Raw genomic sequence first — 15,832 nt, 5'->3', positions numbered from 1 at the left:
AATACCAGGAATGTAAGTGAGAAGCTATAAATTCCTGTGCAAATTCCTGTGTAAGCCAGACATATGAAATGGTCCTTTCTTTTACAGAGTTGTGAAGTCAAAACACGAGCTCAAGAACCAGCTGCACAAGCAAGGAAAAGGGTATCAACCCCAAAGTGGATAGTGTCAATCGTGAGTGGAATCACAAAGGCTTTAGCAAGAGAGAATTCCATTATTTAGGATCTAGAACACTTACCCAACCAGTAAAGGGGGTCTCACCTGGGTAACCAGGATAGTCAGAGAGAGCAGAAGCAGCAGTAACAATGGCTTACGTATTACATCTTTCAACATTAGTCTCCTCTTCTTTGTTTTCCTCCCCCACTACACTGTCTAATGAAAAATACTTTTACTACTCTAATTCTAGTCTTCCTGTCCTATTACCCATCCCCACCCACTTCTCATATAAACATATAGACTCAATGTTTACAAAACATTTTTTCAATTGTACACCTATAATAAATTGTGCTGACTTGGCCAGTTACAGAAATTGATACTAACCTGTATGCCCGTATGTGTACAAGCTAATTTTGTAAATTCAATACATCTGCCATCATTCACGTCCCAGAGGCACATCTCTCTATAAAATAAGATAACAGCTGACTTTAAATCTGAGTTTTGGAAGCACTGTTCAACTTTGTCACAGTGGTTTAAAATTAATCTTCCATTAAAACCGACATATTTCTGAAAAAGTATTGATAGTATATAGTCATTATTGCTGTTCATCAAAAATTCTGGTCCTCCCACCCACCATCCTAAACTCCCCTCCCACCTAACCACCCCCACCTTGATCCACATTCTTTCTGGGCACCTGGGAGGACTGCACCTCCTGGCTCCCTTTTAGTTGGTGGAGTCTTGTGAGGAGTTCTGACCAGAACTGATAGGAGACCCTCCAGAACTCTCCTCCTCTGCCTCTATTCCAGATAGCGGCGGCTCCTTCACCCTCAGACTCAAAGTAAGGAGAATTATGAAGCAGAGTACAGCCCTAAGTGATATATGAAGGGCAAGTGACAAAAACTAGAAATAAACTTTTAATTTAAACCACTGCAATTTTCCATCAGTTATCAGCCTACTAGAAAACTTAGCACTGCAAAAAGCAAAACTTAAGGTCAACTGAATTCCAAATCTTTGCAAATTCAATATAATATTCCAGTTTTGATTCCATATTTATTGCAGAAGTTTTATTGCATGCAGACCAAAAGAAAAAAGCTTTATCTCACACTAAAGATACAACATTTGAAATTAGAAATGTCAATATGCCTTGTATTTTAAAGAAGTAAACTTAAGATTTATTTAACAGAAGGCAACATTAATAAAATGTAATGATCCTGATATTAGGGTATTCTTTAAGATGCTTTTTCCTATATCTCATATGGTATAAAATTTTCAAAGGAAATTCACCCGATCTGTTTAGAATATTCACTCTAATATGAATTATCCTTTAATTGGCCAAAAGGTACGATATTTTCACCTGCTGCTGCCTTTCAGTTACACAAGGTTCTTTTTAAATTCATAAATTATGAGGAGTGGAAGGGACAAGTTCTTAAGTAATTCTCTTCCAGTTCCCCAACTCCCTCATTAACATATTGTGTAAATATACAATTTTCTAAACACTCTAAAAGTTTTTTCTTCTAATTCCCCACACTCTAGACCCTACAAATACTGTTCAATGACCTACTTCTCTAAAAGCAAGCTCTATTCTGAGCTTTAGGAATACATGTAGCCATATTAGTGCATTAATGTACATCAATATAACTGTTTAAACTTTTGCATGGCTTCGTCTTCCAAATTTATGCTAGCCTAGCATCACTGAGGTTTTTTAAAACTCTCAGAGTTCTCGGCCAACTCAATAAACATGCCTTGGGGATTAATGACCATTCTTTAAATTTTATGGTATTCTGAGTGTCTCAAAAGCAAGGCAAAAACATAATCATAAATTACAATAAAATACAAAGTATTATAAAAATCATTAATAAAGATAAAATTCATTTTGAAAACCATATTTCAAATATCTTTATGTTGAAACAACTGAGGCATTTATTTAAAAGAGACACCAAAAGAAAAAAAAAATTCCCTACTTACTAATACAGCGGTACTATTTGCAATACAGACTTATGAGGAGAAAGTGAAAAAGAAAATACTTACCCACTCTCGGATGCGCTCACAATATACTGTTTGTCACTAGAAGCACAAGCTTTAGATAAACAGGTGATTGAAGCTGTGTGACCAAACAACAGTGCTCGAGGATTAACCTAGAAATACACAAATATGTTGATATTCGTACCAAATTTTTTTAAGTAATCATTTCTAGAAATCCTGTTAAATATTCAGTACAATATACAGATACAGATTGAGAAGAACTGCTCAGAACACCAAAAACTAAGAGCTGCAAAACACTGACTCCCACCAATTTAATGCGCACAATCATCCCACCATGTAGTTCTAAAGTCAAAAGTGGAAAACCAAGAGGTGACATTACTTGCCCAATATCATGCAGAGAATGATGGAACCAGGATTTAAAGCAGGGCAGTGTTTAGCACTAAGCTCCAATACACGGAGAAATCAGGTTAAGAATGTGAATGAGTATATAAAATAATTTAACCTCACCTATTTTTAAAATAATACTTTGCATGATTTGAAAGTACATTTAGAGTCTCTAGACCAGCATCCCCAAACACAAAAAATAGAGAACAGGTACCCTCCCCAAAGCTGATATCAGTGTTGACTATCGGGAACCAGACTGACCTTCACAGACTAACGATTTAGTGCCATAGTGCCTTATGAAAGGATGGCTTACTACCCACTATTCTACAAGAGTCTAGCAATCAGCCCCCAAATCCATCTACTTTGTACCAAACTGCGTGCTATCATTTCAGGTTACTTCAAGGCCATAAGTAATTTCAGGATATCTTTCTTAAACATTTAATACATACAAATAATATTTGTAACACATGTACAAGACATAAAAAAATACATAACCACATACTCAATACCCAGTTTAAAAAAACAGAATATGGTTAATACCTTTAAAGCCCCTTTCATGATATCCATCGTGCCAAGAATCAAAATCACGTTAGCCATATTTTGCATAGTTATAATTAAAAGAAAAATACAATCATTGTTTATGGTTAGAACAGGCCTAGAATGTTTTCTCATACATCCAAAATTTTCTCATACATCCAACCCCATTTCTATACAGAGACTCTGTGTTCCTCCACTGGGAAAAAAAAAAATGCTCTTGGTCAATTCTTTAATTTCTCCCAAGAAAATCAAATTTACCAATTGTTAGTTTTATTTTCAATGTACATGGCTTTGCTAGAAAATCCCATTTTCAGGCATAATAGAGTAACTAGAACTGACTGTACTCCCACCAAAATCTAGAAAAATGAACAAAAATAATTGAATGAAGTATAAAAATCACATAATCATCTCAATAGAGGCAATAAAAGCATTTGACAAAACTCGGTATCCTTTCATGATTAAAAACTCTCAACAAATTGGGTATAGAAGGAATGTACCCCAACATAATAAAGGCCATATACAACAAGACCACAGATAACATCATATTCAACAGTAAAAAGCTAACAGCCTTTTCTCTAAGATAAAGAACAAGACAAAGATAGCTACTCTTGACATTTCTAATCAACGTAATACTGGAAGTCTTAGCCAGAGCAATTGGGCAAAAAAGTAAACAAACAAAGCATCCAAATTGAAAAGGAAGAAGTAAATTTGTCTCTGTTGTAGGTGACATGATCTTATATGTAGAAGATCCTAAAGACTCCACCAAAAGACTGTTAGAACTAATGAACAAATTCAGAAAAGTTGCATGATACAAAATAAACATACAAAAATCAGTTGTTTCTATAACAACAAGATATCTGACAGAGAAATTAAGAAAGCAATCCCACTTACAATAGCATCAAAAAGAATAAATTACTTAGAAATAAATTTAACCAAGGAGGTGAAACACCTGTAATCTGAAAATTATAAGACACTAATGAAAGAAATGGAAGAAGAAATAAACAACGTGGAAAAGATATCCCACGTTCTTGGGTTGGAAGAATTAATGTTATTAAAAGGTCCATACTACCCAAAGCAATCGACAGAGTGAATGCAATCCTATCAAAATTCCAATGGTGTTTTTCAGAAATAGAAAAATAGAAAAAATCATGACAAAATTTGTGTGGAACCATAAAAGACACCAAATAGCCAAAGCAATTTTGAGAAAGAACAAAGTTGGAGGCTTCAAACAATAAGTATTAATATAACTGGAGGAAAAATAAAAATATGGTATATTGTTATATTTATACCTTTTATCTATGTCTCACCATATCCCATAAAAATTTATGTCATAGTTATTAACTAATAAACATTTCACACATAATCAGTACAAAGATAATCTGTTCAACATATTCAAAAAACCATCCATCATCAAAGACCACAGTTCAAAAGTGACAGTTATCAAGTTATCAGTGGCAAGGTGTGATGTTTAGAATAAAATGATGTGATGTGTCAGTTCTTAAGAGTAAACACTAACATCAATGTTCCAATCTGGAACTTTGAGGCTACTAGTTCTATAGTCAGCCAACAATCAGCACTCCTTTTTTTTCCCCCTTTAGCTTTTTTTTCTTTCTACTACCTGAGATGCTACAATTACATTCATTAAATAAATCCTTACTATGTACAAGCACTGTGATAACTGCTCAATACACATTCCTTCATAGAATTCTTACCACAACCTTGTGTAGTTGATCCTATTTGAAACATGGCAAGACTTAGGCACCAAATGGTTAAAAATTGCCAAAAGTCACACAGCTAGACACTAACTACAGTAGCCAAGATTGAAGCCAACTTCACCCACCTGCAACATCTGAGCTCTTACCATAATGTTTCACTTCGTTCATTAGTGCCATGTGTTATGCTATTCTTTGCAATTATAGTTGTATTCTCTGCAATTACAGCTTTATAGGTAGTCAAAGCATTAAAACACTATACTGTAGACAATACCTGCATTAACAGGTTCCCTCCTTTACTCTTATCACCATCTGTCTAGGTACTCACTAAACTACTGCTTCTGCAATATCTCTCAGATATTTTATTGCCACCATGTTAGGCCAGGCTGCCCTTTTCCACAGGTAAAAGGAGACCAACATATGGATGGCAAAAGTTCTAGCTACAGTTTAGAATCCTTTCCTAACAAAAGAAGGGAAGACACCATGACCTCAAGAGAAGGTATTTTGTGCCCTCCCCACTCTGTATGTTACATGACTTCTTATCGGTCCTTCATAGGCATAAGTGACTGCTATAAAGTACATTAAGAAGGCCCTCCATATGAATCAAAAGACAATAACCAAGCCACTTTTTATTCAGCCTTCTTTTCCCCTGGGTAAATAGTCCAATTCTCTTAATATCTTTCAAAGGATGTATTTCTCTCCTAGTCAGTCTCCTCTCCCCCTTTAATCCCTCTTACTTGAATTTAAATAAATATAACATTCTAGTAAAATCCATGCAAAAAATTCAGAAAAAGAATGGTTTCTAAGATCTTACGAGTAAGTCTTATTGCTTGTAATAATTCCAATAAAATGTGGTTGGATTTTGTTCTCCTCATCACTACACTGCTGATTCATATGTAGTTTGCTATCAATCCTGAAGGCATATCACGTTCTACAACACTCATTTCCAAGTCACTTTCCAAACTGTATCCCTAGCCTTGACATGTCATCCAAGTATGTGGATCATTTTTTCAGTTCTAGCAATTCCATGCCTAGGTGAATACCTAGGAGCAACGAAAACACATGTCCACACAAAAACTCACACACAGATGTTCAAAGCAGCATTATTCACTATGGTCAAAAGTAAAAACAACCCAAATGCCCATCAACTGATCAACAGACAAATAAATAGCAGTATACCTATACAATGGAATTTCATTTGGCCATTAAAAGAAATGAAATATTGATACATGCTACAACATGGATGAACCTTGAAACTATTATGCTAAGTGGAAAAAGCCAATCACAAAAGGTCACATACTAAATGATTCTATTTACATAAAATGTCCAGAATAGGCAGATCTATAGAGACAGGAAACAGATTTGTGGTTGCCCAGGGGACATGGGGGTATATTGGGAGTAACTGCTACAAAGTACAAGGTTTGCTTCCGAGGTGATGAAAATGTTCTAAAATTGACTGTGGTAATGGCTGCACAACTCTGTGAAAAGAGTAAAAAAACATTAAATTGTATACTTTAAAGAGTATATTGTATGGTGTGTAAATTTTTATCTCAATAAGCCTGTTAAAAAAAAATGTTCTCAACTTTCTTGCCTCTACATTCCATGCCAGCTACCACCCCATTCTCTCTGTTTCCCCTTACAGAAAAATTCCTGGGGAGAGTTGTCAGAGATTGGAGGTTAAAATATGGAAAAAGAGAGTCTCTCCACAGACAGCCAGCACCCAGAAGCAGAGCATACTGAGCATTCCACACCAGTAAAGGATGGCAAAAAATACATAGCGACTTTTAAAATAAATATGACAAAATTTACAAACAGTTTTACAAAAAGTTTTGTTCTCTTCAAGACACTGACCTTAGAAGGTACAAATGCTCAAAATTGTTTTTTAAATATCTTTTTTGGAAACCTCCTTCAATATGGTTAGAAATTTTCTGAAAAATGTTAAATGTAACATATTAAGCCAGGTAGGATAGCTATTATAATTGAAAATCAAGCCAAAAGCCAGCAGAAGTCAACTCTGATGAATAATGTAAATAATCATTCTGAATACCAATTTTAGTCCAAATATATCTCACAGAAGATATATTAGGAGGTCAAATTATTCTGGAACGGGCTTCCCTGGTGGCGCAGTGGTTGAGAATCTGCCTGCTGATGCAGGGGACATGAGTTCGAGCCCTGGTCTGGGAAGATCCCACATGCCGCTGAGCAACTAGGCCCGTGAGCCACAACTACTGAGCCTGCGCGTCTGGAGCCTGTGCTCTGCAACAAGAGAGGCCGCGATAGTGAGAGGCCCGCGCACCGTGATGAAGAGTGGCCCCCGCTTGCCACAACTAGAGAGAGCCCTCGCACAGAAATGAAGACCCAACACAGCCATAAATAAATAAATAAATAAATAAAACGAAAGTCTTATATACCTTTAAAAAAAAAAAAAAAAATTATTCTGGAACTGTGTTACTTTTTGGTTAAGTAGTTTCTTATATGTGAAAAGTACAATAGGCACTTCAAACACTCACTTCCAAGTCTACTGAAAGATCCCAGAGACATATTTGCCCATCATGGCATCCAGTCACGATCGTGGCCCCATCATCTGTTAAAAGTACTGCTGAGATGCAGTGGGTTGGTGCTTTGCGACCCCAAAGAACGATGGGTAGAACAAGGCTGTTTCCTGCCATTGTGCTTTCAAACCTGGAAATGTTATAAGAATAATGTCAAATGGTATGTTTCCTTCTAAAACGTATTACACATTTTTCTTATGAAGCCAACTTGAACTTCCTAAGTGCCAAAAATTCCTCTAAACATTATATATATAAATAAAACAGACACATACATAAAAGTATATAAAATCTAATTAAAATCTCAATTAATCCTCACAACAAATCACACAGTAAATACTATTAGTGCTCCTCTTTCACATGTAAAGACAGTGAGTCATAAAGAGTTGCAAAGTGAAAATGGAAGAAATGGAGCCCCAGTCAAGACCCAGGCAGCCTGACTTAGAACCCGGGGTCTTACTCACTCTGCTATGCTACCAAGGCAAGTGAGGTCTCCAAATCTTGTTAAGTCTCCAAACCAATAATAGTTAGCAATGTCCAAGAAAAACTGAGAGTTCTTGACAGTGTCCTAAACATTAAAGAGAATATTGCCCACTGAGAAACTCATTCACCATATTTAGTACAAACCTATTATGTCTCAAAGTCAAGAATGTCTTTTATTCTAAACTCTGAAACCTGAGGGATAAAGAACTTTAAACTCATTTCTGCATAATAAAAATTTAGTTCTGGTAAAGGTGTTTAAATTTGAGATGAATAATCAATTAAGCAGTGTATATTAGAGTACCCTGTTTATAGCACAAATATAAGGAATTATTCCTTCATATGACAAAATTAAGATCTAGTTAGTGAAACAACTAGATTTAGGTGTTATAAACTGTGTGATTAAAGACTTAAATACTAGTTCAGAGAAGTTCAAGAGACATGAAAACTGGCATAATCAGAGAGGGCTCCATATAAGACAGAGACTCTGCCAGACCTATGAGACACTAGGAGTCACTGATAGGCTTGGTTTCTACGTGGCAACAAAAGATATGGGTATAATCTAGACTCTTTAGAATGCTAAGATTGTCCTAAGAAATTTTCAGAGACACTTAAAGGAAAAACCACTTTCTATGAAAGAAACTAGTTCAATATCCATGGTCCTACTGCTGGTTGCTTTTAGCAAAAGTCTTTTCTTTAATCCACTACTTATACTCTTTAAACAAATAAATAAAACTAAAACTAAAATCCCTTTCCCTGGAAAGAAAATTAGGCAAGTAAAAAATTATGAATGATGTTTACCAAAAGCAGTCTATGTATATTACATCTTGTATTTTTTGTTAGAATTCATGGCTTTCATCAATTTGCCTCTCCCAAAACTTCATCTGTTTGCTACAAGTATAAATTGTTTGCTACAACTTGGGAAAAATTAATTCCAAGTTCCCTTCCTATTTATAAAACCATTTATGTATCATGTTCAGCAGTTCATAGACTACTATGACACTAACAATTCTTTCCATATTCCTATTTAATATTAGAAAATGAAACAAAGCACTGAGCCAACTTTAACAAGTTTGGTACAGCATGTTACTGGCTGAATAACATATCCAACAGTGACTTTCCCAAAAAGAGAATCTGGAAGGAGTTCATTCTTCCATGGTGACAGCATTCATTTTTAAGTTATATCATCGAAGATTTCTCTCAATTAAATAAGCTCACAGCATCTAACACAATATGGTGAGATCTGGAAAGAACATTTCTCTCGATATTTGAGCACTCGTATTCGATGCATATGCCTAGCTTGAAGAGAATGCAAATACACAGATTCAGCACTAAGGGAATATGTGTGTGACAGGGAGATGTGTCTGTTCTGATGCAACAGGAAAGAACATTCTGGCATTCAAGTGACAAGGAGCTCAAGGAAACCTGGAAGAAGAATACATTTCATAGCTCTTAAAACAAGTGAAAATAATCGCCCATAACGTGATAAAGGTATTGGAAAACACATCCATCTCTAACTCAGCTTCTCCAGAAACTAAAACAAATCTTCACATTCTAACGAAAGTCAGGAACTGACAGTCAATCAGAATCTGAGAAGAATTCTCATTAAGGGCAATTAAGAATCTTCATAAAGGAATACATTGTATTAGTTTCCTAAAAACTGCCCTGACCACAAACTGAGTGGCTTAAAAAACAGAATTTGTTGTCTCATAGCTCTTGAGCTGGAAGTCTGAAAGTAGGTGGTGTCACAGTTAGTTCCTTTTGAGGGTTGTGAAGGGAAAGATCTGATCCACGCCTCTCTCCTTGGCTGGTAGAAGGCCAACTTCATGCTCGCATGGTGTTCTCCTACGTACACGTCTCTCCCTTTTTGTATAAGGACACAGTCATGTTGGGTTAGGGCCCACCCTGATGACCTCATTTAACTTGATTACCTTTATAAAGACCTCCAAATAAGGGCACATTCTCAGGTACTAGAGGTTAAGACTTCAACATATGAATTTTAGGGGAACACAATTCAACTCATAGCAGGGACATGTCCTTTTAAAAGAACACAGCCTAAAATTAATGATCCAAAAAGCAATTCTCCCTTAGGAAATAATGTTACAGAACTTCACTATATCTTTTCCAGGGGATCACACTACATCAGCTTATCTGCTATGACAACTGCTTATCTGAGGAATTAGGTAAGAACTTCTGTCCAACCAAGGTGGGGGGGAGGGGGGGATCGAATTCAAAATTCACTGCTCTATATGCAAGGACATTAGGGATTCACAGGGATAAAAAAAGAAATCACATTTTTCTGGAAAAGGCCCAAATCAAATAAGTGATTAATGCCATATAGTATTAACTGTAATAGAAACTCTGAAGAAAATTCTTACTAACTCTCCAAAATATTGTGTACAATATACTCATATTTTGTAACTAATACATTAAGGGGAAATACCACCTTTCAAATTTTAGAGTTATAAATAAATATGCTGTACGACTAGATGCTCCTAAAAACAGAAGAATGCTAAGAACATTCAATTTTCATCTATGTTTGTATCAAATCTGACTTAAAATTATATTTAGACATTGGCTATTAAATAAAACTTTTTTACTGAAAAAGCTTTAGAGTCAAATAACAGCAGTTCTAGATTCTACCCCTCATTTTGCCACCAACCATGCAGGCTTTGAGCATATCGTCTCATTTCTGAGGCTTAGTTTTCTCATCAAGAGGTAGTTATAGAATTAATTTTGAATCATTTTGAAGTCAAAGAAATCAAATCATAAAGAGCAGGGGTCTGAGAGATAAAAATCAAGTCATCTCTTTTGGTTACCTTAATTTCATGTATTTTTCTATTTCACCTAATTGCACCTATTTCTCAGTTCTATACAGAAATAAAACCATACTTCAGTTAAAAACAACAGCAAAAATAATAGTTGAAAGAACACTGAACTTACAGTCAGAAGAACTATATTCAAATCCTGACTCTTCTATGCAATCTTGAAAAAGTTACCCCTCTAGGTGTCGGCTTCCCCATCTGTAAAAGATGGACAATAATACCCTCCTTTCAGAAAGCTGTCATAAAGGTTAAGATATATCATATATGTAATGCAACTAGTAAAATATCCATCACATGGCAGATGATCGGCAACTATTAACTTTTTAAAAACACAGATTTTGCTATTCTTCACATTCTGCTTCCACATCTACTGATTTCTTTCAGCACTGTCGCTTAACATTTAATAAAGTTGTACCTTTTCAAGAGGTTACTATCCTTCACTGACTTTTTGACACAATATAAAAGTACTACTACTGTATCCGCCTGTCAAACAATTCTATCTACAAATATGACAATTCAATTCTGCATGACTTTATTAGAAATAATACTACAGACTCCAATCCCAATACTAAGACAGCTTTCAAATTAAATTCTGATCTCATTTCCCAAGTTTCCATTCTGTGTCTACACCATGGAATTACCACAGTAGATAAAATAGACACATTGACCTACACAATGGGGCTTACACACATGCAAACAACTACCACAGAGTGTGATACAGGACAAATCTCAAGACCTAATGGAGACACAAAAGATGGATATCCTAACCTATACTTCACTGGGTCCAGGAAGGGTTCTTGGAAGAAATGATGAGTGAGAATGAGTAGTAATTACCCAAGGAAGAGGCTCAAGGAATCACATATTCTAAATCCCCAAGGTAAGAGATCTCAATTCTTTCTGGACAGTGAAAATAGCAGGGCTGGCATTCAGAGCACAAAGGCAGAATGAGACAAGAAGCAACAAGCCAACATGCACCAAATCATAAGAACTTGGTAACCCACCTCAAGGAATTTGGAGTTTAACCTGATAGCAATGGAAAACAGGTCAACTGTTTTAAATCTGATTAGCTTTTCAGAAAGATCCCTCTAGCTACAATACAAAAGGGAGGGAGAAAACTCTGGGTTTGAAGAGCAGTGGGGCTACTGCAGTACTGCTGGTAAGAGAGATGGTGCCTAAATGTATCACAACTTCATTACTATTTCTGGATTTCTCTGTCTAATGGCTGTCTCCCCTACTACTCTTTAAGCTCCCTAAGAACAAGAACCACATCTATGTATTTACCACCATATGATGTGGAGCATAGTCTGCCATATGGGACGTCTTTAATAAATATATGATGAAGGTTAGCAGTGGTGAAAATGGTAATAATAAGATGAATATGAGAGCTATTTTAGATATACAATAGATAGGACTTGGTGTTCAACACACCAAATTGATAAAAACACAACATAGATTTCGATACAGGTTTTTTACACAAAGGTACTCCAAGAACAAAAGTAAAGAGAAAACAATTTAAAATACTAAACGCCCTCTACATAAAGAATAGGCACTATTATTATGATACTGATGCCTAGTGAAGTCACCAATAATTTCAGATTCTAATATGTGAGATAAATTATTATACACCGAACCAGAATTTACAAATTTAGGTTTTGAGAAGGAAGAAGATACTACAAGGTTTCACAATGGTCTTGAGTAGGACCAGAGTTTAAAGAGACTTAATGGTCCCATAACTATATATCCATCTAAGCAGAGAAGCAGTATGCTAAGACTATTTGAGATAGTATGGAGTTTGGAGTAACACAGAGAAAACTGCAGACAGGAAAACCAAATGGGATGCTACTGCAATAAGCCTGGCTGCAGTGATAAGAACCTGGCTAAAATGATGAGAGTTTTGAAAGAAAAAGAAAATATAAGGCATTATAGAAGAACAGTAGATCATGGGGTTTGATGAAATATGTAAGGCCAGAGGCAAGAAAAAGACATGAATGACTATGACTGTTGCAACAAAAATTGAAATGAGGTTTTTCCTTTCCTGATAACCAGGAAAATAAAGGGAACAGTGAACAGGCTAGAGAAGAAACATAAACTGGCATGAGTTAATCAATCCTAGTTTTATTTTAACTGTTACTAATCTGTAGTGTCTATAGTTAGATTTGTCCTTGACAAATCTAACCTGTCACCCCTAATCCTGTGTAATTTAGGTAATTTACACCCTGCACCTGGTATTTACTCTTTACTCTCCCTATAAACTCTTGTAGCAAATAACCCCTTGTAGCTGTTTGAATTTCAGAAAGGAGGTCATATGTAGACCGATAGATAACCCAGAGGCTAACGGACCCAATTACCAGGTTGCCTGACTCCAGCAGTGACTGTTTTGAAATAATGCAAGAAGAAGAAGAATGCAAGACCTTCACCATTTTGATCCTTATCACTCAATTCGGACTTCAAACTCCCCTATAAGAATCCCTGTAATTCCCCAGGAAGAGGGGGGCACAGTTCTTGAGGCACTAGCCTGCTGTGTCTTCCCTTTGCCTGGCAAAGAAAATAAAAAGCCTCTCCATTTCTTATCTTCCATTTCTCTGTCTCCGTATTTTTATTCGGCATCGGTGCAAAGGGAGCCAGATTTGGCAACATTACTTTCCAAGCAGAGTGATAAGAGAAAGTAAGCAAGCATGGGGCGGGAGGAGGAAAATAATGTAATGAGACAACAGAGGAACAGAGGCATAATCTGGTCTCAGAGAAATTAGAGCTCAGGAAATATGTTCACAAAACGGCACCAGAGAACTCAACAAAAAGTGTCTCACATGAACGGGAAAAATCCAAGCACCCTTTGCCTGTATCAGTGAACCAAGTCATTGCAAAAGTTGATGAAATATGGGTCAACCTCCTGCTGTTTTGCTTTTGTTTTTGATATTTAAGCAGTTGTAAAAGAAAGGCTTTTGTAACTGACCAAAAAACAAAAAAAAAATCTGGCTTCCTAATATAGAAATGGAGAGAAGTATATAGCTCATTACCATCTTATAGAGATCTATTTGAGTGGATATTTATTCTTTATAAACACAAGTACATAATATTTGAAATTCCAATTTATTACAAGTTTACCCTTCAATGGGGCCCTTCCTCCTTAAAGATAATTTAAAAAACAACAAACAACCCAGGTGTCACTAAAGTGGGAACACGGACTTCTCACTGTTACCAAGAACAGACTGGCTCCAGGGTAAGAGGCAGGGAAGGTGTTGGTGACTGGACTGTGAAACTGTAACATCAGCGCTAACTCCAAGCCTGGGGGAGCCAGAACGGTAAACCTATCCAGCAGGATAGGAATCAGGAGCAAACCCCACTTTAAGAGGTTTTATTCTCAGGTTCTGTGAGCGGCAATCCCCTTAGTGGACTTTTTTTCCCCTTAATTTAAATAGGCACAGAAGAGCTTAGTTGCTCACATTTTCCAAATTCAAAGTTGATAGAAAAGAAAATTAAACCCTGTTTTGCAGTTTTATCAAAATCTGCCATGAAAGGGAAAGAAGACTACAAAGTTTTGCCTAAACATAACTACTCACTATGGGAAGGGGCCGCTGAGCCCCTCCTCCCGCCCTCCACATTTAGGTCCTTTGGCAACTCTCTCAAAATTACACTGCAAACTCATCTCAGAGCTCACAGGCACACACAGCCCTCCTGATTCCTAACGAAATAAATACCCTTCCTTATTCTATGTTGTCTGCATTTACCACAAAATTCCATTGACCAGAAAACGTCATTCTCCAGTCAATCTGGTTAATCAAGATTTTACTAAAACACATTACTCAAAGGTAAGTAGAACTGTAGTATTTATGGATGAAATGATCTGATGTCTGGGGTCTGGCATGTGGGAGATGGTGGAGGGGAAGAGCGGGTAAGAGGTATTGGAAGGGATGAAGGTGAAACGGGATCATAAGCGTGATGGGTGGTACGCATCCAGATCCACCTCGGGAATAAAGGACTTATTACCCCAGCCGCTGAGAGCACTGGGCTGTCAGTCCCCACTAACGACTGCCCCAGCCAAAGGGAGACACCTTGCCCCCTTCCAGGAGGACAGCCCACATCCAACAACTGATCAATCCAGGGATAAACAGTAAAGGCCAGGCCCCCTCATATCAATTCAGTATAGTTCTGAAGGCTCATTCCATCTTTGGAACTACCCCCAGGGTCAACTGAGATTCCGCTGAGACTCATTACAGCTCAACTTCTCCCTCTGGCCAAACCTGCTTCCTTTCCCCAGGTGTCTGGGACTAAGAGCACTCCCTTATAAACCTGAGTGCTAATCTCCATCTCAGAATCTGCTGGCCAGGGAACCCAAATTGTAAAAATAAGCGTTGAAGTTCCTTTTAGTACAAGAGGGTTCATTACATTGTTCTTACTGTTTTTATGTGCTTGAAAATTTCTCTAACTGTTAATGGGTACATGGAAAGAACTTTAGTGTCCATAAATCAGGGATTAAATAAATTATTAGAGAGTCTTACAATGGAACACTGCAGCATGAGATATGAAATAATCTCCAAAATATATAGTGGGGGGAAAAGGTGCAGTACAGTGTGTAAAATACATTCCCATTTTAGGTTCCAAAAGGGGTATATATATGTATCTACACACATCTGTAATACACACACACAAACGTTTAGAATAATTCTGTGATGATACCAAATTAAAAAAAAAAAAGTAATGAAAACTACCTCTGAAAAGGAAGAGTAAGAGAAGTAAGAGACTGGATTGAGTGGGAATCCTGATTCTCAAGATAAATCCTTTGGTCTTAAGGGCTTTTTTCCCCCCGGCCTTTGGGTATTTCACTGTATTCCAAAAGACAGTTTAATAAATAAATTAAATGGCCCACGGGACTTCTCTGGCGGTCCAGCGGTTAGGACGCCGCACTTCCACTGCAAGGGGCCCAGGCTCGATCCCTGGTAGGGGAACCAAGATGCCGCAAGATGTGCAGGGCCAAAATAAATAAACAAATAAAATAAAATCCATGGCCCTGATTCACCAGGTTCTTTTATTTTAAAGATGCACATACACACACAACATGGAGTTTTCAAAAAACCATTTAACTTTAACAAGTGTTTGTCTTTAGCCTATAACCTGTTCCGACACGAGCTCCTCTCTGCTGTGAGTGCCCTGTCCCAACACCTGTGATTCACTGCTCCTGCAACCACGTTTTCACAAGATTTTCTACACA

The 15,832-nt window shown here is 36.8% G+C and overlaps 1 protein-coding gene across 6 annotated transcripts in view; it reads right to left on the bottom strand.

Annotated features, from left to right (window-relative positions):
• The window catches only part of WDR7 (WD repeat domain 7), a 363,724-nt gene that overhangs the window by 335,017 nt on the left and 12,875 nt on the right, over positions 1 to 15,832 (bottom strand). For 3 of the 6 annotated variants that reach the window (XM_081251713.1, XM_081251715.1, XM_081251716.1), the window contains exons 2-5: positions 10,742 to 10,821; positions 7,280 to 7,451; positions 2,182 to 2,288; positions 538 to 616 (exon numbers count right to left, since the gene is read on the bottom strand). In XM_081251713.1, the coding sequence (XP_081107839.1) occupies positions 538 to 616; positions 2,182 to 2,288; positions 7,280 to 7,438 (345 nt within the window). In that variant the 5' untranslated portion in view covers positions 7,439 to 7,451; positions 10,742 to 10,821. Of the gene's footprint in view, positions 1 to 537; positions 617 to 2,181; positions 2,289 to 7,279; positions 7,452 to 7,782; positions 7,863 to 10,741; positions 10,822 to 15,832 lie in introns of those variants that run through there. The other 3 variants (XM_081251717.1, XM_081251718.1, XM_081251714.1) reach the window with 2 other exon arrangements.

This window comes from Mesoplodon bidens (assembly GCF_964165515.1).
Source record: "Mesoplodon bidens genome assembly, chromosome: 13".
Taxonomy (NCBI): domain Eukaryota; kingdom Metazoa; phylum Chordata; class Mammalia; order Artiodactyla; family Ziphiidae; genus Mesoplodon; species Mesoplodon bidens.
Note: the sequence above shows the minus strand (reverse complement) of the source record. Positions and strands in the feature narration are given on the sequence as shown.